The following is a 24,383-nucleotide window of genomic DNA, read 5'->3' as shown; positions in this document are numbered from 1 at the left end:
AGCGGTCCGGTGTGGTAGCCTCGTTCAGCCTGCGGTAGTCGCCGCACGGTCTCCAGCCCCCCGTCGCTTTGGGCACCATGTGCAGGGGGGAAGCCCAGGGGCTGTCGGACCGCCGGATGATCCCCAATTCCTCCATTCTCTGGAACTCCTCCTTCGCCAGTCGGAGCTTGTCCGGGGGAAGCCGCCGAGCACGGGCATGGAGGGGTGGTCCCTGTGTCGGGATGTGGTGCTGTACGCCGTGCCTGGGCATGGCTGCTGTGAACTGCGGTGCCAGAACCGATGGGAACTCCGCCAGGACCCTGGTGAAGTCGTTGTCGGACAGCGTGATGGAGCCGAGGTGAGGGGCTGGCAACTGGGCCGCGCCCAGGGAGAACGTCTGAAAGGTCTCGGCGTGTACCAGTCTCTTCCTGGGCAGGTCAACCAGCAGGCTGTGAGCTCGCAAAAAATCCGCACCCAGAAGCGGTTGGGCTACGGCGGCCAGTGTGAAGTCCCACGTGAACTGGCTGGGGCCGAACTGTAGCTGCACCTGACGGGTGCCATAGGTCCTTACTGTGCTGCCATTCACGGCCCTCAGGGGGGGACCCGGTGCCCTGCTGCGAGTGTCGTAACTTGTCGGAGGTAAAACGCTGACCTCAGCCCCAGTATCGACCAAAAAGCGGCGTCCCGACCTGCTATCCCACACATACAGGAGGCTATCCCGATGGCCAGCCGCCGTAGCCATCAGCGGCGGCTGGCCCTGGCGTTTCCCGGGAACTTGCAGGGCGGGCGACAACGGCGGGCTTCTGCGCCCCACCGCTGGTGGTAAAAGCACCAGTGTTCCTTGGGCCGGGGGTTAGTGGGCTCTGCGGCCGGGCCTGGACTGGTTTGCTGCCGGGAGCGTGGCTGGGTGATCTGTGCGATGGACGCCCCGCTCACCTTTTTGGCGTTCCACAGCAAGTCCGCCCGGGCTGCCACCTTCCGGGGGTCACTGAAATCCGCGTCGGACAGCAGCAGGCGTATGTCCTCGGGCAGCTGCTCCAGGAATGCCTGCTCAAACATGAGGCCTGTGTGTCCCTCGGCCAGAGACAACATCTCGTTCATTAAAGCCGATGGAGGTCTGTCGCCCAAGCCATCCAGGTGCAGTAAACGGGCAGCCCGCTCGCGCCGTGAGAGTCCGAAAGTCCTGAGGAGCAGGGCTTTGAATTCCGTGTACTTGCCGTCTGCCGGGGGCGACTGTACGAACTCCGCGACCTGGGCAGCTGTGTCCTGGTCGAGGGAGCCCACCACGTAGTAGTAGCGGGTGTCTTCTGAGGTGATCCGGCGAACGTGGAATTGGGCTTCGGCTTGCTGGAACCATAGGTCCGGGCGCTGTGTCCAGAAACCCGGCAGTTTCAACGAAACCGCATGAACAGAGGCGGCGTCGGTCATTTCTGGTCCAAAAATCGTTTGGACCGTCGGGGTCACCAATTGTAGCGGTGTGCTACAAACAGCGCTAAAATTACGACACGGAGTCGGTAACTGCAGTCGAAGGAAAAAACTTTATTCGAAAACTTCAGCCTCACTTTTAAGCCTCTGTCAACCGGCCCCCCATGGCGAAGAGGCTCCAAAGCTCTGTGCTCGCAAACCCCCGTAGGCTATCTAATTGTGAGTCGGTTCGCATACGCTAGGAAATGAGCCGCCACACTATTATATTACCTGGAATACTGTTACTGAAATTCACAGAAAATTCTCAAGCACTTACTTTACAGCAACCATTTCATGTAAAATGAAAGTTGAAAATGCACAATTGTACTGGGAGATATTTTGCACAGAAGACACTGGCAAATGAACAGACAAAAATAAGAGAAAAAGAACAATGGGGGAAGACAAGCCTCTTCATTTCATGAAATCTCCAATGTTAATTAATGACCATACCGTTGAAGAAAGGCACACTTGTGCCATAGTGAATCATTATTGTGGGACCAATAAGGAAAGCGAGGGTGAATGAGAAACTGGGGCCAGGGAGTGCAATGACGAACCAAGTACCATCATGAAACAACAATGTGTTTATTTTCACATTTATGCAAGATGAAACGAAAGCAGGAAGAAAGACTGCAATCAAAAACTGAAGGCAAAACAGTGGTAAACTTTACTTAACAAATAAATTATGCAGGATCTTGACCCAAAATCTCAACTAAGCACCCTTTGCCTCTACAGACGCTGCCTGACCAAGTGAGCTCCTGCAGCAGTTTGTTTGCTGGGCATACAAAATTCTAAGTTTGAGCCTCAGCAAACAACTTGAATGAATAGTAATATTTAAATAACATGACTATCAATTGAAATTCAGTTTAAAATGCAAGCAAGCCCAAGCTACTATCATGGATCTACTGACCAAATGTCTTTACTGCTTGCCATTCTTTATCCTTTTGAAATTCTCTCATTGGCAGTTAATCTAACAACTCCTTACATTTTTGAAAACAGTTCTATTTCTAGCTTTGATAACTTTTTTTTCCCTTAAGACCTTGATGTGAGGTTACATACTGACTTCGGTTCTTTGTGGAAATGGGATCCGCTATCGGGGCCTCACGACCGGCCACTTTTCAGTATGCCAAGAATGCAGCCTGGAAGAGAGATTTTCGTGGCTCTGGAGCTGGGCAGACTTGAGGCTGGTACCACAGCCTGATGCATCGTGGGAGATGGAAGATCATAAACAGCGAGCTGGCTGCTAGTTATGCACCCAGACACCCAAGTTCTTTGGGCACAGGGCTCAGAAAAAGTGACCACAAATCAGCAAGTTGTTTGCTGTGTCTCCCCTCTCGCTGTGAAATGGGGACACCTCTTCCTCCCTTATTAGGGGACAGGGCAGGGTGGTATGTTGAATACCAGGTGAAGTAGACTTTGGGGCACTGCAAGTCTGTGTCTTTATTGATACTTTGCTCATGCTTGAGTACTTGGTTTGAGGTGCCAATAGTTTTCTTGCTGGTGGGGGGGGGGGGGAGATTGTTGCTTGCTGCTGCTGGAGGGGGATCTGGAGGGGGCTTTGGGGTTCTACACTTAACTGTCATTCATTCTTTGGGATACTCCTGTTTTTGTGAATGTTGGTGAAGAAAAAGAATTTCAGCATGTGTATTGTATACATTTCTGACATTAAATGTACCTATTGATTCAAACACAATACAGCCTGCAAGGTGCACTCTTAACCAGGCTGGAGTGTTATAAGATTGAAGGCTGCACATCTAAATTTGAAATTGAATCTTAAAGGAAAAAACCTGAAGTAATGCATATATGTGATCCATTACCCACCTGTATATAAATTTTAAATTTGTACAGCCAATTGGAATAATTTCATAATATGTATTATAATTAGCCTGAAGGCAGTGTTTACTTTAAATCTGAAGGAAAAAACTATTTTGAATACTTGCACATTGAAACACTGTTCATCTTGAACCTTCCTCCTCTACCTGGTCATCCCACCCTGGTCTTCTGCCTGCTCTGGACCTTCTCATTGCCAACTGTTGACAAGACATCAACCATCTCGACTTCACCACTCCTCTCTCCAATTCCAACCTCATTCCTTCTGAACTGCTCTCCACTCCTTCCTGACTAACCCAAACCTCACCATCAAACCTAGAGATAAGAGGAGTGCTGTAGTACTCTGGCATACCTCTACCTTGCTGAGGCCCAGTAACAGCTCTTACACACCTTCTCTTACTTACCCCTCAGACAGGACCCCACTAGAGAACACCAGGCCATTGTCTTCCACACCATCACTGGCCTTAGTACCTCTGGGAATCTCCATCCACTACCACCAAATTCACAGTTCCTGGTGCTCCATACCTCCCATTTCTACAACCCAAGATCCACAAACCTGCCTGTCCAGCTAGACCCATCGTTTCAGCTTCTTCCTGTTCCACTGAACCATTATTTGCATACCTCCACTCTGTTTCATCACCTCCTAGTTAAGTCCCTTCCCACCGACATCCATGAAACTTCACACACACTGGATCTTTTCGATGATTTCAAGTTCCCTGACCCTCATCATTTTGTTTTCACTATGGATGTCCAGTCCCTATACACCTTCATTCCCCATCAGGAAGGCCTCAAAGCTCTCAGTTTTTCTGGACACCAGACCCTACCAGCTCCCCTCCACCCCCACTCTCCTCTGTTCAGTGGAACTTGGCCTCACTCTCAATAATTTCTCCTTGGCTCCTCGCACTTCCTTCAAACAAAAGGTGTAGCCATAGGCATTCACACGGGTCCTAGCTGTGCCTGCCTTTTTGTCAGCTATGTGGAACAGTCTATATTCAACCTCCACTGGTTCCTGTCTCCCACTTTTCCTACGCTACATCGACAACTGCATTGGCGTTGCTTCCTGCACCAATGTGCAGCTCCTTGACTTCATCAACTTTGCCTCCAACTTCCACCTTGCCCTCAAATTTATCTGGTCCATTTCCGACACCTCCCTCCCCTCTCTCAATCTCACTGTCTCCAACTTTGGAGACAGCTTATCTGCTGATGTCCATTATAAACCCACAGACTCTCACAGCTACCTGAACTATACTTCTGTTACTTGTAAAAACGCCATCTCCTTCTCGCAATTCCTCCATCTCAGGATGAGGCTTCTCATTCCAGAACGAAGATGATGTCCTCCTTTTTCAAAGAAAGGGTCTTCCCTTCCTCCACCATCAATGCTGCCCTCAATTTTTCTCCTCCATTTCACACACATCTACTCTTACTCCAGCCTCCTGCCGTCCTATTAGGGAGAGGGTTTGCCCTTGTCCTCATCTACCACCCCACAGGCCTCTGGAGCTTACGCCATCTCCAACAGGATCCCATCACCAAGCACATCTTTCTCTCCCCCCTCCAACTTTCTACTTGGATCGTTCCCTAAGCAACCCCCTTGTCCATCTGTTCCTCCCCACTGATCTCTCTCCTGGCATTTATCTTTGCAAGCGGAACAAGTGCGACATCTCCTCCCTCACTACCATTCAAAGCTCCAAACGGTCCTTCCAGGTAAAGCGACACTTCACCTAGGAGCCTGTTGGGGTCATTTGCTGTGTCTGTTGTTCCCAGTTTGGCATCCTGTACATCGGTGAAACCCAATGTAGATTATAAGACCTCTTCACTGAACATCTACGCTCCATCTGCCAGAACGAGTGGGATCTCCCAGTGGCTACCCATTTTAATTCCATTTCCCATTCTGATATGTCAATCCATGGCCTCCCTTACTGCCCCGAAAAGGTCACTACTGTGGTAACATTTGCAGTAGAAAGGAACTGTGTCGCAAGCAGGATTAAGTATAAGTTGCTTTGGGGGGGGGGGGGGGGGGGCAGCAAGGCCGATGTTCTGCTGGCGGAGACCCAATGCTGCACAAAAGTGAAATAGAAGATTTGCTGTTCCTTCAGCTCACATTTGGGCTGCTTTGTGTAAGATGCCAAAGACAGAGTAAGAGAGAAATGGAAAATTAAAGAGGTAGGGACCTAGCAATGAACTAGGTTCATTCTTGTGGATTGTAGAGAAGTTTTCTGTAAAGCAGTCACCCAATTTGTGTTTTGTTGCTCCACACAGTGAGGAGAATTTATGGAACAAATGCAACTTGAGCTTTACTCAGAAGGAGCACTTGGCTACCTGGATAGTGCAAGAGCATAGTTGCGGTATTTCAGTTTCCACAGAAACACTCCACAAGGGAAGTGACTAGAGTGGGCCAGGGAGTCTGAAAAGAAAGAACAAAATGGCAAACCATCTCCAATCAGTCCGTAAGAATTACCCTGAACTTCCAGCTGCCTAATTTTCCATCTCACTATCTTTGCCCACTTAGGCTACACCAACAATGTCCAACTTAAGTTCCAGGAACTAAACATCTTCTACCTGAACATTTGCAACCCTCAGAAACCGGTGCTGAATTTAACAATTTCAGATTATACAATTTCCAGTTGATACAATTACCAGGTATTTTGATTCAAGATTATCAAACCAATTGGCTCAGTTTCCTTCTCTCCATTGAGAAAGCTGACTTGAGTTTTACAGCATTATTTCATTTCAGATTTCCAACATCTGCTGCTTTATATCTCACAGTTCCTGCACATTTTTCCTACCTGCTCATTCTGGCCATAATCAAGTTAGATATATGGAAGACAGGTTTTTTTCCCCTGCTTGTACCTAGCAAAATGGACAAGATTAATGTGCATTTTGACTTTCAGGGGGCCTTCAATATGGTGCCACACACCAGATTATTTAACAAAATTGCGACACATCACAGTAAACTGGTGCAGGAGGCCTCACAAAACCAGGAGTGAGAGATTTTAAAAAGAGCTTTTGTGGAACTTTGGCTTTTTTTCAGTCATGATTCATTAGCAGGGACAAATAAAATATGACAGGGACAAAGAGTGGCCAGTGTTAATAGGAAGGAGGCTTTGGCGAGAACAGGCTTGGGAGAAGTAATATCTGACAAGTCTTTCCCCATTTTCTCCATTCTTTGTCTGTTAGTGCACAGTTCCAGCACTAAGAATGGCTCCAGTGCTGCACTGTGTTCTGTGTGTGAGACGTGGAAATTCTGAATAACCATATCTGCATCAGATGCACCAAGTTGCAGTTCCTCAGAGAACATGTCAAGAAAATGGAGCTGCAGCTTGATGACCTATGGCTCATACAGGTGATAGACAGAAGCTACAGGGAGGTAGTCACCCTAAGTTGCAGAGGCTGCAGTAACCAGGTTTCTGGCATGGAGGCTGGAGATGTGGCCCAGGTGGGGGGGGGGGGGGGGGGAAGAAACAAAGAGGACTAGAGTAGACATGAGATTCAGTGGACATGATAGAGACACCAGGATGGTATGCTGCCTCCAAAGTACCAAGGTCAGGGACATTTCACAACATTCTAAACAGTGAGAATGAGCATATTGGCACCACTGACATAGGTAGGAAAAGTGAGGTGGTCCTGAAGTGAGAATTTAGCAATCTCAGGAATCAATATCCTTGTGGACAGGTTTGCTAGAGTTACTGGGTAAAGTTGAAACTAATTTGGCAGCAGATGGAAACCAGAACAATAGGATTGTTGGTTTACAAGCAGAGGCAGTGTGCAGTCAGGAAGGACAGGAACATGATAGGGCAAAATTGCAGTCACTCAGAAATTTGAGAGTGTCAGCAGGGCAGAAGTAGTTGCTATTGCTAAGGAGAAGATGCTTGGGAAGCTGAAAGGTCTGAAGGTAAATAAGCCACTTGGACCAGATGGACTACATCCCAGAGTTCTGAAGACATAGTTGAAAATATTGTGGAACCATCAGTAATGATTTTTCAATAATCTTGGGTACCAGCCTACAAAGTACCCAGGACATCTTCAAAGAGCAGTGTCTCAGAAAGGCAGCGTTCATTACTAAGGACATCCCAGCACCCAGGGCATGCCCTTTTCTCACTGTTACCCTCAGATAGGAGGTACAGAAGCCTGAAGGCACACACTCCATGATTCAGGCACAGCTTCTTCCCCTCTGTCACACAATTCCTAAATGGACATTGAACACCTGGACACTACCTCACTTTATTAATATACATTATTTCTGATTTTTTGCACATTTTTAAATCTATTCAATATACATACACTGCAATTGATTTGTTTATTACATTTTGTTTTTTCTTCTATATTATGTATTGCATTGAATGCTGCTGCTAAGTTAACAAATTACACGTCACTTATCAGTGTAAACCTGATTCTGATTAATAGATTCTAGCATGGTTCCAGCGGACTGAAAAATTGCAACAGCACTCCATTCTTTAAGGAAGGCAGGCAGGCAGGCAAAGGAAAGGAAATTATAGGACAGTTAGTGTGCCCTCAGTAGTTGGGAAAATGCTGGAATCAATTGTTAAAGATGTGGTTTCAGAGTACTTGGAAGTACAATGGGCCAAAGTCAGCATGGTTTCCTTAAGGGTAATCTTGCCTGATAAATCCATTGGAACTCTAAGGAAATAGCAAGCACAATAGACAAAGGAGAATTAGTAGATGTGTACTTGGATTTTCAAAAGGCATTTGACAATGTGCTGCATGCGAGGGTGCTTAACAAGAGCCCATGGTATTACAGGAAACATACTGGCATTGATTAGAACATTGGCTAATAAACAGGAGGCAAATATTGAGAATAAAGGGAGCCTTTTCTGATTGGCTTTTGCTAAGTAGTGGTGTTCCACAGGGGTTGCCACTGGAACTGCTTTTTACATTGTATTTGGAGGACAGGATTGATGGCTTTGTGTACTCTACAAAGATAGGACAGGTAGTGTTGAAGCAGCAAGAGGTTGCAGGAGGATTTGAATTTCGAGAATAGGCGATGTGGCAGATGGAAAAAGTCAGGAAGTCTATGGTCATGCCCTTTGATAAAGGAATAAAAACACAGACTGTGAAATGAATGCAATGTTAGCATTCATTTTGAGAGGAATAGAATATAAAGGCAAGGATGCAATGCTGAGGTGTTACCAGACTGAACCTCAACATTTTTTCCTGTCTGCATAGTTACCCAAGCACCTTTTAAATGTGGATAATGTCAGTGGGCTACTCTGCCTTGGCAATTCCACTGCTCGCCTAAGTGCTCCTTAAAATGTTGAGAATACCAGCTTCCATCAGGCAGTGCAATTTAGACTGCAATCACCCTCTGGATGAAACAATTTGTCTTCAGGTTAACCCAGAATGCCAAACCTCAGAATGATCCTCTATCCATTAACCTATGCTCTCTGGTCTTAGACACAATTTACCACCTGCTCAAAGGTTCATTTATTATCGGAGCATGTATCCATATACAAATATTTAGTTTGTATACTTTAAAGAGCCACAAAACAAAGAATATGAAAGTCGTTCAGAGAGAAACAGCAAACCCACTCCCCCCCATTACCAAAAAGAACAGCACCCAATCAGCAATCCTCCAAAACTCCCCGCACAAAATGGAACATGAACATAGACCCCCAAAAGCCCCTCCCTGCACAAAAAACTAACAGAAAATAATAGAACATCAACCCCCCCCCCCCCCAAACACCCTCCCATCACACAAACCTGCTCTCTCTGGTCTTAGATACAACTTGCCATCTAACCTCTCAATGCTTTCCACAGCAAGGAAAACAAACCAGCCAGCAAACCTCTCTTCATAAATGAAGCACTTCATCCCAACGCCCTCTCCACCTGCTGTACCACAATCGTGTACTGTAGTGCGACAACCAGAACTCTACACATGTTCCTGCTACAACCTAACAAATGTTTATCTTCGATTCAATTATTCTTCACCTCTATTAACTTAACCAAATCCACTGACAATCTATTAAACTGGAAGGCTGGCTCATGCTCTAGTGCTTCAGCTACCCACCATTCTACTTCTAATTACCACTGTACTACCGTTCAGTAGAAGACATGATCACCTCTATCCTTAGTGGAAGATATGATCTGAACACACTGCTTCTATAAGTGTCAAAAGTTCCTCCTTAAGAGCACAAGCAAATCTGTTGCTAGGTGGCAATGTGAGCTACAAGAAGGATACAGAGGTGATAATGTTAGGCAAAATGAACAGGTAAAGATATTGCTGATGGAATGCAGGCAATACTTTGGTAGAAGAAAAAGAAAGGCAGAAGTCTTCTTAAAATGATTTTTGCATCATCAATAGGAATGGGAGAAGTATCAGAGGATTGGAAGGTTACCAACATTGTTCCCTTGTTCAAGAAAGGGAGTAAAGATAACTCAGGTAATGACAGACCAATGAGTCTTAGTTCAGTGGTGGGAAAGTTGTTGGAAAAGATCCTGAGAGACAGGATTTATGAGCATTTGGAGAGACATAACCTGATTAGGAATCGTCAGCATAGCTTTGTAAAGGGCCTCACTGGAATTCTTTGAGGATACAACAAAACACATTGATGAAGGTAGAGCAGTGGATGTAGTGTATATGGACTTCAGTAAGGCACTTGATAAGGTTTCCAATGTGCTCATTCAGAAAGTAATGAGGCAAGGGATCCAAGGAGACCTTGCTTTGTGGATTCAGAATTGGGTTGCCCATAGACTGCAAATGGTGGTTGGAGATGGTTCCTATTCTGCATGGAGGTCAGTGAACAGTGGTGTTCCACAGGGATCTGTTCTAAGACCTCTCCACTTTGTGAGTTTTTATAAATGACCTGGATGAGGAACTAGAAGGGTGGGCTAGTAAGTTTGCTGATGACATAAAAGTTGGGCATGTTGTGGATAGTCTGGAGGTTTGTCAGAAGTTATAGTGGGACATAGACAGGATGCAGAACTGGGCTGAGAAGTGGCAGATGGAGTTCAACCCAGATAAGTTTGAGGTGGTTCATTTTGGTAGGTCAAGTACGACGTTGAATATAGTATTAATGGTAAGACACTTGGCAGTGTGGAGGATCAATGAGATCTTGGGGTCCGTGTCCACAGGACACTCAAAGCTGCTGCACAGGTTGACTGTGTTATTAAGGCGGCATATGATGTGTGGGCACTCATCAACCATGGGATTGAGTTCAACAGTTGAGGCAGTGTTGCAGCTACACAAGACCTCACTTGGAGTACTGTGTTCAGTTCTGGTCACCTCACTACTGGGAAGATGTGGATACTATTATGAAGGATGGACACACACATTTGATTCCTTGGAGAGTCTGCAGCCTGGGCACAATCTGAAAGGGGGTACTTTGCCATATTGTTCAAGGGTATTCTATGGATCAATTAAGAAACAGCAACAAAAGCTGTATTTTACTATTCAAGATTAAGATACTTAAACGGCAGGATAGAATGAATTAAGGCTTAAAATATCAAATTTTAAAAATTGCCTTCAACTGCTTTGAAAAGGATGGATTTATTTAAATTCACTGTCAATCTTCAATCTGAGATTATGATCCCATATTTTAAACTGCTGCTTCATACCTATTGATACAATTTTTAGTAAATTATAGTAATTTTTGTTTTGCACTGTACCACCTGTAGCAAACAACAAATTTCAGGGCTCACACCAGTGATAATAAACCTATTTCAGATTATATTCTATGTTCTAGACATTAGCTTGGTGTGGTGGAAGTTGGGGGACAACAATTCCAGATGGGAGGGCTGAACCAACAGGATCGAACTGCACTATTTTTAAAAAAATGTAAACACAATGTTCAATTGGTATTTTGACACCTGAAGAAATTCTAAGACGAGTAGTGACTTCTCTGGTAGTTTTGGAAGCAAAACTTTTGAATATCATTGGGGAACTTTAAAATACAGTGGACAGGAAAAGAAGTCTGTTTCTCATGACCACAACAGTGTTGTAGAATGGAGCTGCTCACAAAAGCCCTACAGTACCAGAGACTTGGGTACAATCCCAGTTTTGGGTACTGTCTGTGTGCATTCTTCCTGCGAATGCACACGTTTCCGTTGGGTGCTCCAATTTCCTTATATGTCACAAAATAGTCTGGGTTAATTTCCCCACTGTAAACTGCTCCAAGTGTGAGTGAGTGGCAGAATCTGATAGTGATTAATGGTGGGGGGTAGGGAAAAGGATTAGACTTTGGGGAAAACAAAACAGGGGTTAACAAGAATTAACGGCTGGTTAATGGTCTGAGCACGCTTTGTGGGCCGAAGGGCCTATTTTGGTCTTCTATCTTTCCATTGACTCCAATTTAATTAACATTTCAGAGGTGCCCATAACCTATGTTGAAGATTAAACCTAGGGATTTGGTTTCAGATTTTTCTTTAGTTTTGTGTTTCCATGCCACCCAAGCAATGGACAAGCTGGGCTGAGACTGTTCATTAAAATCGCCTTGAAAGGTGGGCTTGTCGGTCCAGAAGGGAAACAAACTTAGAAGAGGAGGAGAACAATGAGTAATTAGTTCCAACTTCTGAGGTCTGATTTTCCACTTTTTAATCCAAAGCTAGAATGAATAACCTTTGAACCCACCTTAACTTTGCTCTCCACCATATACAAAAGATTAGTTGGGAACAATCTATAGTGTCATCATGAAGACACACAGGCAGCTCAGCCAAACCTGCCCAAACTGACAACGGTACTCACCACAGTTAGCCCACATCTGGCCTGTAGCCCCATAAACCTTTCCTAACCATATATCTGAATATATCTGAGATGTCATTATTGTATCGATCTCAACTATGGCAGTGCATTCCATTCAAGAACAGGCCATTCAGACTATGAAGCTGTGCCAAATTGATTAAACCAATCTCTTCTACCTGCACAATGTTCATATCCCTCCATTCTCTGCACAATCATGTTCCCACCTGAGAGTTTCTTGAAGACCTGTGCTGTTTATGCCTTGATCTCAGATTCAGATTCAGTTTAATGTCATTTAGAAACCACAAACGCAATGCAGTTAAAAAATGAGACAACGTTCCTCCCGAGTATCACAAAAACACATGACAAAACAGACACCACCAGAAAATCCACATAACGTTTGGCAATCCCCAATCCAGAGTCTGGAGAAGCTGCTGCGTATTAACATCGCACTACCATCTTAGCACGTTTCCCGGAAAGGAGCTCCAATCCCACCAGACAAACAAGTCCAGAAACGAAAGCCACAAGACCTGCACAAAACCACATATTTACAACATATAGTTACAACAGTGCAAACAATAGCATAATTGATTAAAAAAACAGACCATGGGCCCAGTAAAAATAGACCAAAGTTGTTAAAAGGCTGTAAGTTCTAAAGAAACCACCACACTGTTTCCATAAGTCCTCAGGGTCCCCAACTGACTCGTCATTCCACACCAGCGGCAGAAGGGAATACCTCCACTATGGACTTCCACGGTGCCGCCCGATTCAGCCTCGCAGACGCAGCATCCAATGAAAGCGCCACCCAACTCAGCCTCGCAGATACAGCATCCAATGAAAGCGCCACCCAACTCAGCCTCGCAGACGCAGCACACACTGAAAGCAACCTGACCGCAGCGGATTCCGAGTTCGTCGAACCTCCGAGCCTCCGACCATCCCCTCCTGCACAGCTCCTCCGAGCACCATCCTCTGCCAAGTGTATTAAGACGGCCCCGCCACCGGCAATGCGACCCCAAGTACTGGGGGCCTGTTCTTCCCAGCAGAGACCTGGACCTCACAGCAGCAGCAATGACGAACGTCTTCTGAAGCCCTTTCTAGGCATTCACCCACTGTGTGGAAAAAAAATTGCCATGCACACTTCTTCTCATCTTACCCACACTCACCTCAAATACAAATCCTCTGGTGTTAGATATGAGGTTGAGTGGGATCTGGGATCAGCCATGATGGAATGGCAAAGCAGACTCAATGGGCTAAATGGCCTAATTCTGCTCCTATGTCTTATCATCTAACCATACAAAACAGATACTGGGTGCCTAGCTTATTTATGCCCGTCATAACTTACATACTTTTCAGGTTTCCCCTCAATCTTCACAGCTCCAGAGAAAACAGTCTCAGTTTGTGTGATCTCTCCTGACAGCGTAGGCCCTTCAATCCAGGCAGCATGCTGGTAAATCTCTTCTGCACCTTCTTTAAAACCTCCACATCCTTCCTCTAATTGAATGCAACACTCTAGGTACAGCCTAGTTTTATAAAACTGCAACACAACTTCATAAAACTCAACACCATGACTAATACAGCTAAGCATGTCACAAGCCTCCTTTACCACCTTATCAACTTGTTCAGCCATTTTCAGAGAGCAATGGACTTAGACCTCAATATCCCACTGTATGTGAACTCTAGGAGTACATTAACTTGCACTATTCCTTTGCAAGTGCAACACATGACACTGGCCATTTCTCTGCCATATCTGGAACAGATCTATTATCTGTAGTATCCTTTAGCAATCTACTACCTATCCACAATGCCACCAGTGTTTGTATTGTTTGCTAACTTACTAACCCACCTATCCACATTGGTATGCAAGTCAAACAGTTAAGGTTCAGTTAAGTACTCTGCAGAGCAACTCCAATCCCAGAATTCAAGAACAAGTCCCACTGACCACTACCCTGCCTTATATGGGCAAGCCAATTCTGGATTCAAAAAGCTATGTCACTGTGGACCCCTTGCACCTTAATCTTCTAGATCACACTCCCATGAGGGACCTTGTCAACATCTTCCTAAAATCCATTCAGACAATGTCCATGGATCTACCTTCTTAAAAAATGAATCAAATTAGTAAGAAATGACAAACTTCTCAATTTATCAAAAGTACAAAGCCAAATTGGGCCAATTGTTTGAATAGTTTTTTTTCCCAAATACTCCTAAATCCTATTCCTCAGAATTACCTACAACTGACGTGAGACTTACTGGATGATCGGTACGTTTCGCCTCTTTAACATCAGCTACGCACTAGCCCTTTGGAACCTCACTTTTAGCTAGAAAGGAAACTAGGATATTGGTCAAGGCCCGAGCAAGCTCATCGCTTGCTTCTCTCAATAACCTGCAGTATATCACATCAGGCCCTGGGGACATCATCTTGGGCTCTATCATTTTCCATTCTGACAAACAATTAAGGTCCCAGCAGTATCACAGTAGTTATAGACTTCCAGTCAAAAACAACCTTCCACCACTGCCTTCCACCTCAAATCAACAAGCCAGGTTTAGATCCAATTTACAAACACACAAATTACAGGCCCTTTCACTTTCTTTACCAGCCTACTACGCACTATTCTGCCTGGGACAGCCTTCACACTGTTCCCAATCTTGGCACCATCCACAAATTTGCTGATCCAATTTAACAATTATCATTGATACAGATGAAATAAAAATAGATGCACCACTGAGCCCTGTGGCACACTGCCACTCATAGGCTTCCAGTCAGAGAAACTCTCTGGCTTCTCCTGCAAAGCCAATGTTGAATCCAATTTGCTAACTCATCCTGAATTCTAAGCAACTGAACCTTCTGGATCAGCCTCCCATGCAGAAGCTTGTCTTACAAAAGTCAATGTCGACAATATCCACTGCCTTTTCTTCACTGACTTTCCTGGTAACTTGCTCAAAAAAAACTACGATTGGTTTGGCGTGACTTGGCATACACAAAGCCATATTAATTTTTCATAATCCACCCCCCATCTATACAGATACGTACACACTGCAAACCTTAGAATACCTTCAAATTTACATAGGAGCAGAATTAAGCTATTCAGTCTACAGAGTCTGCTCCAGTGAAAGATTTTCCTTCATATACATTACTAAATTGATTTTAAAATTCTTAAAAACTTTAGCAAACCACCACTCAACTCTCAATCATGCAGAAAAAGGCAGCCTGGTTAAGTTAACATTTCCTTACATCAGACATTAAAATCCTGGTAAGATTCTGCTACTGTACTGCTAGCCAACACATTATTCAGGAGAATGCACATTACTGATGTACCTGTAATTCCAAATCTAATCTAGCTAGTGGTCTGATCACCTGTATCACACACCTCTTTAAATTTCCATCTGTTCTGTGCCAACTGCTATATTGCAATGACCTTGGTAACATTTGAAAAATGCAAGCATTCTCCTTATAGGATTAAAATAAATGACCTCACATTTAAACCTACACTGAAATCTGGTGCTAATATATTTCCTCAATTATCTTTATCAACCATTTTAATTCCCTCTCAATATTTGAGAACAATTTTAAAATGATATTTTACCTTTCCATTAACTATAACAATAAATGTAATGAACATCTGAAAACCTAATGGAAATTCCTAATGGGCACCACCCATAACTCAGTTCTAATTACCCCTGCTCTCTATCACCTAATACCTAACTAATTAATTATGTGGCTCAATAAGGACTCAAGAGGCTGAAAACTCTGGAATCTGCAGCAATGAAAACAATCTTCTGGAAGGAATTAGGCTCTCTTTCCATTTCCTTAGTGTAGTATGTTCAGTCCTTCATCCACTCCTTCACATCAGAAATAGTTTCTTCTTGAAGTTCAGTGAAGATGGACAGAATCTGCCACTATCATTTGCTATTTTACAGAATTCATATTACCCTTTATGTTTTCCTCTATTGTAACAATATTGCTATCCTGATAGTCTAAGATTTTAATCCCTTACTACATTTTATCCTTTTACCATATATCATAGGCCTTGTATTACTCAATAGTCTCTAGATTTGCTTTTCTGTTTCACATCTTCTGTGATATAGAACTAGCTTATTTGGTTAAAAAAAAGAGCTGACAATCCTTTATTAAATTAAATTCATTTTAATTGCATGTCAATGCCCATTTCTAGCTTGTTAACCAGGTATCACCAGTCTTGTTCTTATCCTTGTAAAATGAGCATGATCATTATTTAGAATTCCAATTATACTGCTTTACAAAACCAGTGATGAATTTATCACTTGTTGAGTCTGCACTTCCTTATTCTTTGATTAATAACTGGGGTTCATGACTTAATATTGAATGTCAAGTTTAGAAAAAATTGCTTCAGGAACCTACCTTAAATGTATTCAAGGAATTCTAAAGCTTTCTGACAAGCTTCTCTGTTCATCCTAATTCATATGAAAAATACTTGTCCTTTAGCGATAGTGGAGGAGTACGATAGTTTTACTGTCAATGAGACAAATTGAGCAAGGAGCAAATGATGCTAAGAAACAAAAGGTTAATTATTGCAAAGTAACATTTCAAACACAGCTCTTGTGTTGAGCATAATAGCTAAGTAGGCTGGATCCGTGGTAAAGAAAAGACTGGCTTTATTGTTCCCAAAACAGACAATTCTGGCTCAGAGATCACAGAAAGAACCTTTTTTGCTACTAGAGAGATAAAATTAGATTGTGTTCACAGAACAATTCGAAGTTGACCCTATACCTATTTGAAACATGATCAAAATACCATGCCAAGGAGCAAGATCAAGAAATGACTTAATTGTCTCTCACATTCTAAAAAGTAATTTGCGGCATGGGAAAAAATTTTACTGAAAATGCTCAGGTTGCATGGGGATCAGCAGGCGCAAGAGATTATTTACATTATCAGTTATTTCAAAGTTCACATCCAAATTGAATACCAGAATATTATGTGTAATATTTTATAAAAGATTTCATTCAAAATTTTGACCAGTATGGTCTGGGGTAGAGTGTTGCAAGAAAACCAAAGTAAATTTCCAATACAAATTTTAGATACCAATGATGCCAAAAGTTGCAGATAAAATTGCTCATCTACAGTGCTCAGATATTAATTCCTTAAGCAATATCCATGTATCCATGTTCTCAACTTAAAATTAATTCAGTAAGTACAGGAAACATTCTGAACCATGCGAAAATTTCACAAGGTTACTATGTTAACCTTGTGAAACTGAACCTTGTGAATTGAATTGGTCAATTCACTTTTAATTCACTCGAATTGCACTTTATTTTGAAACATACTGTACATTTACAATTATGGATTTGTTTCAATTATATTCCTCAAACTATTGCTTGCACGTACCAAAATAAAGTGATACCCAAAGGTGCATGAAAATTAAGATATCTTCAAAAAGCTTTTCAAAAGAAGACACTTCAACATTCTACTTAACATACAACTGGCCACCATATATTACAGTTTGATCAAATCTGTTAAAAACCCAAAAATTGAAAAACATTGCAAAATTAATAGTGTTAATAAAAGAATAACTGCATCCAGTTTTAGATCGAAGTATAGTAGCAGTGCCTAACTTATGCATCAGGAAATAATCTTGACTGCAATCTCACCTTAGAATTTGTTTCAAATTACAATATTCAGTGGAATTTAACTTATAACCTGATAAATTAACCTAAATACAGCATAATGGGTTGCAATATTAAATTGAACAGCAAATTGTGTAAGGATATGAATATGCAATGAGAGCAATTCAAACAAAAATTAAGTAACACAACCAGGGCACATTGTTTTTCCAAATGAATCTCAGGAGTATTTTTAAAGTGCTCTCAGGTTGACGAAATGAAAATCACTCTGGTATTTGCAGTCATGATTTAGGAATTAAAAACATCTCCAACTTAAAGTTTTGTAATTAAATCCGGTTCATTACACACTAGCTCCATTACGCCCCAACTTTGAATTAGTTCCACAGCATTCCATAGTTTTCATTCTTTGGTCAATTTCTTCATGACATAGTTCTTGTAACACAGGTTAAGCTACATTCTTTGAATACTATGAACAAAAGTTCCCAAGGCAAAAAACTTAGATCATTAAAATACATAAATAGTAATAAAACTCAACCGGACAAGTCAAAGAGAATGAAACACACGCAAATCTTGCGTTAACATTGGAACTGAAAATACGCCTGACGATGAATAGTGCTGACAGTTTTCTTTAACTTATCATCCAAATGGAACCAGTTCTGGCTCAAGAACCATAACTCATCCCGTCACTACCATCAGGCAAGAAATGCCGGAGCCTTTAGATCCAACGATTTATGAACAGCTTCTTACTCTCCGCCGACAGATTTCTTAACACCACATGAACACTAACTACTTCGTTTTTTTTTATATTATTGAGTGATTGTATCGCAAATTACTGTTTACATGTACCAAAACAAAATGACGCCCTAAAGTGGTTGACAATTGGTATTTTGAAAAGCTTTTCAAAAGAAAAATCACTTCGTGTACATATAGGATTTAGTTTATATCTCTGCACTGTAGTGCTGCCGCAAAACAACAAATTTCACATTAATCAGTGATAATAAACCTTAGCTACTGCTAAGCGATTAAAGAAAACTGGAAGAGGTTTCAGCAGAACTAACTGCGCAAAAACTGACCAAAGTACTATCCGGATATAAAAATAGTGACGAGGCGGGTGGAACAGGACACATCAGCTAGCCAGTCTAGGTGAGGGAGGCCAGCAGGGCATTTGGAGAAAGCGGAATCCGGGGGAAATTATCCTAAAGAGCCCAGGCCTTTTGCTTCGCAGCTCACCACCCACCTATTTACCCCACCTCCGTGCCCAAGTACCGGCCACTCCCCACTCTCCAGCCCGGCGGGAGGCGGGCCGCACCTTGTGCGATAACGGTACCTTGGCCTCGCACTTCTCCATGCCCACTGCCAGGCACCTTCAGACCGAGAGGCTGCAAACAACCACCGGCACTCGCTCCATGTCGCCGCTGGGCCTTCGCTCGATGTGCGGCGCATAAACACGTCGCGTCCGCCCCGCCCCGCCCCGCCTGGGACGGCGGCTGCGCGGTTCTGCGCACCAAACGCAACCGCTCTCCTTCCCTCGAAACAAGCACTCACCGCCTCTCAGGAGCCGAGCACTTCCCCAGAGCCCTCCCGAATACCCGGAAACCCTCCTCCAAGGGACCTTTCTGGGTGCAGGAAACCTGCATTTGTCATTCGAAATCCGTTATTAGTAAACAGTCCTGATGTAATGTGAGCAGCTAAAATGGCGAGAGGCCCAGTTTGAACAGTGAGTGAAGATTTAATCAAATTGGATTCTTACACAGTCACAGAAAACGGAAGTCCCTTCAGCCCCATTGGTCGATGTCGAGCAAGATTCCCACTTGGACTAGTCCCGTTTGGTCTTATTTAGCCTAAATCCCGCTGGACCATTCCTAACGATGTACTGTCCAAATACTTTTTCAATGTTGCTAACGGAGTCACAGTAACACGTGACGGAAACGGGCCCTGACCAACCGCAGCATCCTCCCTTCTAGTTGCAGTTGCCTACATTCAGCCCAAAACCCTGAAAGCTCCTCCTCTCCTATATTTCATTACATAGAACATAAAATAGTTCAGCACATTACAGGCCCTTCGGCCCACAATGTTGTGCCGACCCTCAAACCCTGTTACAAATTTGAAGAAATTTGCTTTGTCACCTAAAACACTTGAAAACTTCTATAAATGTACTGTGGAGAGCATTCTTTCAGGCTACATCGCTGTCTGGTATGGGGTGGGTGCTACTGCACAAGGTTGAAAGAAGCTACAGAACTGCTACTGTAAAGTTAGTCTATAAAGACACTAGCCTCTGTAGCATCCAAGACATCTGCAAGGTGCGGTGCCTCAGAAAGGCAGCATCCATTATTAAGGATGCCCTCACCCCCCCCCAATCACCCAGAACATTCCCTCTTATAGACAATAGGTGCAGAAGTAGACCTTTCGGCCCTTCAAGCCTGCACCGCCATTCTGAGATCATGGCTGATCATCTACTATCAATACCCAGTTCCTGCCTTGTCCCCATATCCCTTGTTTCTCCTTTCCATAAGATACCTATCCAGCTCCTTCTTGAAAGCATCCAGAGAATTGGCCTCCACTACCTTCTGAGGCAGTGCATTCCAGACCCTCACAACTCTCTGGGAGAAGATGTTTTTCCTTAACTCTGTCCTAAATGACCTACCCCTTATTCTCAAACCATGCCCTCTGGTACTGGACTCTCCCAGCATCTGGAACATATTTCCTGCCTCTATTTTGTCCAATCCCTTAATAATCTTATATGTTTCAATCAGATCCCCTCTCAATCTCCTTAATTCCAGCGTGTACAAGCCCGGTCTTTCTAACCTCTCTGCGTAAGACAGTCCAGACATCCCAGGAATTAACCTCGTGAATCTACGCTGCACTTCCTCTACAGCCAGGATGTCCTTCCTTAACCCTGGAGACCAAAACTGTACACAATACTCCAGGTGTGGTCTCACCAGGGCTCTGTACAAATGCAAGAGGATTTCCTTGCTCTTGTACTCAATTCCCTTTGTAATAAAGGCCAACACTCCATTAGCCTTCTTCACTGCCTGCAGCACTTGCTCATTCACTTTCAGTGACTGATGAACAAGGACTCCTAGATCTCTTCGTATTTCTCCCTTACCTAACTACACCATTCAGATAATAATCTGCCTTCCTGTTCTTACTCCCAAAATGGATAACCTCACACTTATTCACATTGAACGTCATCTGCCAAGTATCTGCCCACTCACCCAGCCTATCCAAGTCACCCTGAATTCTCCTAACATCCTCATCATATGTCACACTGCCACCCAGCTTAGTATCATCAGCAAATTTGCTGATGTTATTCTCAATGCCTTCATCTAAATCGTTGACGTAAATTGTAAACAGCTGTGGTCCCAATACCGAGCCCCGTGGCACCCCGCTAGTCACCACCTGCCAGTAAGGAAGAAGGTTCTGAAGCCTGAGGGCACACACTCAGTGATTCTCTTCTGCCATATGATTCTTAAATGGCCACTACCTCACTTTTTATGTGCATTATTTCAGCTTTGCACTATTTTTAATCTAGCTATTTAATATATAATTAATAATTAATTTGCTTATCACACCAATGGGTCAACAGAGAATGCTATCTCCACGGCAGTTCACTCTGCCCTGACCCACCTGGACAACCCCAATTCTTACGTCAGGATGCTGTTCAATGACTTTAGTTCAGCATTCAATACTGTGATCCCTTACAAGCTGATCGCCAAACTTCGCCAGTTTGTTAACAGCTCATCCCTCTGCAATTGGACCTTGGACTTTCTGACTAACAGACACCACTCCTCCATTCTTACCCTGAATACCGGTGTGCCTCAATGCTGTGTGCTGAGCCCTCTTCTGTTCTCCCTTTTCACCTATGACTGCGTTCCTGTACAAGGTTCTAACTCCATAATCAAGTTTGCAGACGACACAATGGTGGTTGGCCTGATCAGAGGGGATGACGAAACGGCCTACAGGGACGTGGTCCGGCAGCTGGCCGCATGGTGTGCTGACAACAACCTGGCCCTTGACACCCAGAAGACCAAGGAGATCATTGTGGACTTCAGGCATGCTAGGAGCCACACTCACATCCCCATCTACATCAACGGAGCTGTAGTGGAGCGTGTATCAAGCTTCAAAATCCTTGGTATCCACATTCCCGAGGATCTCACCTGGTCCCTGAACTCCTCCATCCTGATCAAAAAGGTGCAACAGCGCCTTTATTTCCTGTGGAGCATCAAGAAAGCTCACCTCTGTCCCAGGATACTGACGGACTTTTACCGCTGTACCATTGAGAGCATACTCACCAACTGCATCTCAGAGTGGTATGGCAATTGTCCCGTATCGGACCACAAAGCACTCCAGCGTGTGGTAAAAACTGCCCAGCAGATTATTGGCACCCAATTGCCCACCATTGAGAACAGCTACCATAAATGCTGTCTGGGCAGGGCGAAAAGCATTATCAAGGATGCATTTCACCCTAACCATGGACTTTTTACTCTCCTCCCATCTGGTAGGCGCTACAGGAGCCTCCGCTCCCACACCAGCAGACACAGGAAGAGCTTCTTCCCTGAGGCTGTGACCCTGCTGAACCTCACATCACAGCGCTCAGCGGTATTGCACCCATATTGGACTGTCTCAGTACTTTTATATTTGTATGCTGCAGCACTTACTTTTTATTTGCAATTATTTTGTAAATAGCACTGTTCTTTTGCACTTCTGGTTAGATGCTAGTTGCATTTCATTGACTTTGTATCTGTACTCGGCACAATGACAATAAAGTTGAATCTAATGCATATATACTGACTTTAATTGACTTAATTTTTTTCTTTCTATATTATCATGCATTGCATTGAACTGCTGCTACTGAATTAACAAATTTTACGACACACACATGTGGGTGATAATAAACCGGATTCTAATTCTGACTCTCCATGTACAGTACCAAACCAATTCTAATTCTGATTCTCCGTGTGGCAATTGCCACTTTAATATCGCAGTTGAACCAGCTTTGACCACTTCCTCTGACAACTCATACAAAACTGAAATAATATACATAAAAAAGTGAGGTAGTGTCCATTCACTAACTTCTATGTTACCTGTCGGGACTCTTGAATCTCTTTCTTCTTTTATCTGTGCCCTCAAGTTTTGGACTCCCAGTCCTGTTGAAAAGACTCTGACCATCCACCTTATCCATACCCTTTCTGATTTTATGAACTTTTATTAAGTAGCCCCTCATTCTCCTGTGCTCCAGAAAATAACGATCTAACGTGGCTAACTTCTCCCCAGTTAAATCATGCATTCAAATTCAGACAACATCTTTTTCTGCACCTCTTCAGCTTGACAATGACAGGGTGACCAAAACTGTAAACAAAGTCACTCAATAATGCAGCTTCACCAGTGACTTGTATAACTTCAACATCATAGCCCTGATCTGATCTGATCTGATACCCGACCTGTAAAGGGCAATGTGCTACCCATCTGCTTCCCATCCTGTCTACTTGTGTGACTGTTTTCAGTGAATTGTGCACTTGTGCTGTGCCACAACACTCAGCAGTGTCTGTCCAACATGCATCAACTCATACCTATCTAAGTTGAAATCCATTTGCCCATCTCTGAAAGTGATCAAGATTTTTTTGCATTTCACTGTAACCTGCTTCACTATGAACAAGACCCCCCCCCCCAATTTAGTATCATCAGCAAAATTGCTAACTGTGCCACGAATATTCACATACATATTATTTACATAATGAACAACAGAGTCCCAGCACTGGCCGCTGGAGCACCCCACGAGTCACAGACCTCCAACCATCAGTCTCTGTTTCCTGTCATCAAGCCAATTCTGAATTAACCTTGCGAGGTCAACCTGAGTTCCATGCACCTTAACCTTCCAGGTCAGCCTGCCTTGTCGAAACATGTCAATGGCCGAGCTATTTATTATCAAAGTACACTTATGTCACCACACAGTATACTCATCTGATATTCACAGTAAATACATAGAAACAGAGAAAATAGGTGCAGGAGTAGGCCATTTGGCCCTTCGACCCTGCACCGCCATTCAGTATGATCACGGCTGATCATCCAACTCAGAACCCTGTACCTGCTTTCTCTCCATACCCCCTGATCCCTTTAGCCACAAGGGTTATATCTAACTTCCTCTTAAATATAGCCAATGAACCAGCCTCAACTGTTTCCTGTGGCAGAGAATTCCACAGATTCACCACTTCGTGTGAAGTTTTTCCTCATCTCAGTCCTAAAAGGCTTCCCCTTTATCTTTAAACTGTGACCCCTTGTTCTGGACTTCCCCATCATCGGAAACAATATTCCTGCATCTAGCCTGTCCAATCCCTTTAGAATTTTATACGTTTCAATAAGATCCCCCCTCAATCTTCTAAATTCCAGTGAGTATAAGCCTAGTTGAACCAGTCTTTCTTCATATGAAAGTCCTGCCATCCCAGGACCTTCTTTGTACTCCCTCTATGGCAAGAATGTCTTTGCTCAGATTAGGGGACCAAAGCTGCACACAGTACTCTAGGTGCGGTCTCACCAAGGCCTTGTACAACTGCAGTACAACCTCCCTGCTCCTGTACCGCTGCCCAGCTTCGTGTCATCCGCAAACTTGGACATGCTGCATTTAATTCCCTTGTCTAAATCATTAATATATATTGTAAACAACTGGGGTCCCAGCACTGAGCCTTGCGGTACCCCACTAGTCACTGCCTGCCATTCTGAAAAGGTCCCGTTTACTCCCACTCTTTGCTTCCTGTCTGCCAACCAATTCTCTATCCACATCAATACCATAACCCCAATACCTTGTGCTTTAAGTTTGCAAACTAATCTCCTG

The 24,383-nt window shown here is 43.7% G+C and overlaps 2 protein-coding genes across 7 annotated transcripts in view; one reads left to right on the top strand and one right to left on the bottom strand.

Annotated features, from left to right (window-relative positions):
- secisbp2l (SECIS binding protein 2-like) overlaps positions 1-19,036 on the bottom strand; it is a 175,455-nt gene extending 156,419 nt beyond the window's left edge. For 3 of the 6 annotated variants that reach the window (XM_059952511.1, XM_059952512.1, XM_059952517.1), the window contains exon 1: positions 18,864-19,020. In XM_059952511.1, the coding sequence (XP_059808494.1) occupies positions 18,864-18,902 (39 nt within the window). In that variant the 5' untranslated portion in view covers positions 18,903-19,020. Of the gene's footprint in view, positions 1-18,863 lie in introns of all 6 variants that reach the window. The other 3 variants (XM_059952513.1, XM_059952515.1, XM_059952516.1) reach the window with 3 other exon arrangements.
- Positions 19,037-19,138: 102 nt separating this feature from the next.
- LOC132382385 (uncharacterized) lies at positions 19,139-22,300 on the top strand. The gene is made up of 2 exons (XM_059952518.1): positions 19,139-19,271; positions 21,438-22,300. The coding sequence occupies exon 2, from the start codon at positions 21,473-21,475 to the stop codon at positions 22,238-22,240; it is 768 nt and encodes a 255-aa protein (XP_059808501.1). The 5' UTR covers positions 19,139-19,271; positions 21,438-21,472; the 3' UTR covers positions 22,241-22,300.
- The last annotated feature ends 2,083 nt before the right edge of the window (positions 22,301-24,383 follow it).

The sequence above is a fragment of the Hypanus sabinus genome, chromosome 28, assembly GCF_030144855.1.
Source record: "Hypanus sabinus isolate sHypSab1 chromosome 28, sHypSab1.hap1, whole genome shotgun sequence".
In the NCBI taxonomy this organism is placed as follows: Eukaryota; Metazoa; Chordata; class Chondrichthyes; order Myliobatiformes; family Dasyatidae; genus Hypanus; species Hypanus sabinus.
Note: the sequence above shows the minus strand (reverse complement) of the source record. Positions and strands in the feature narration are given on the sequence as shown.

What these genes read in the sequence shown, in the direction of transcription:
- LOC132382385 (XM_059952518.1), top strand. Translation starts at nt 21,473, where the DNA reads ATGGTGGTTGGCCTGATCAGAGGGGATGACGAAACGGCCTACAGGGAC.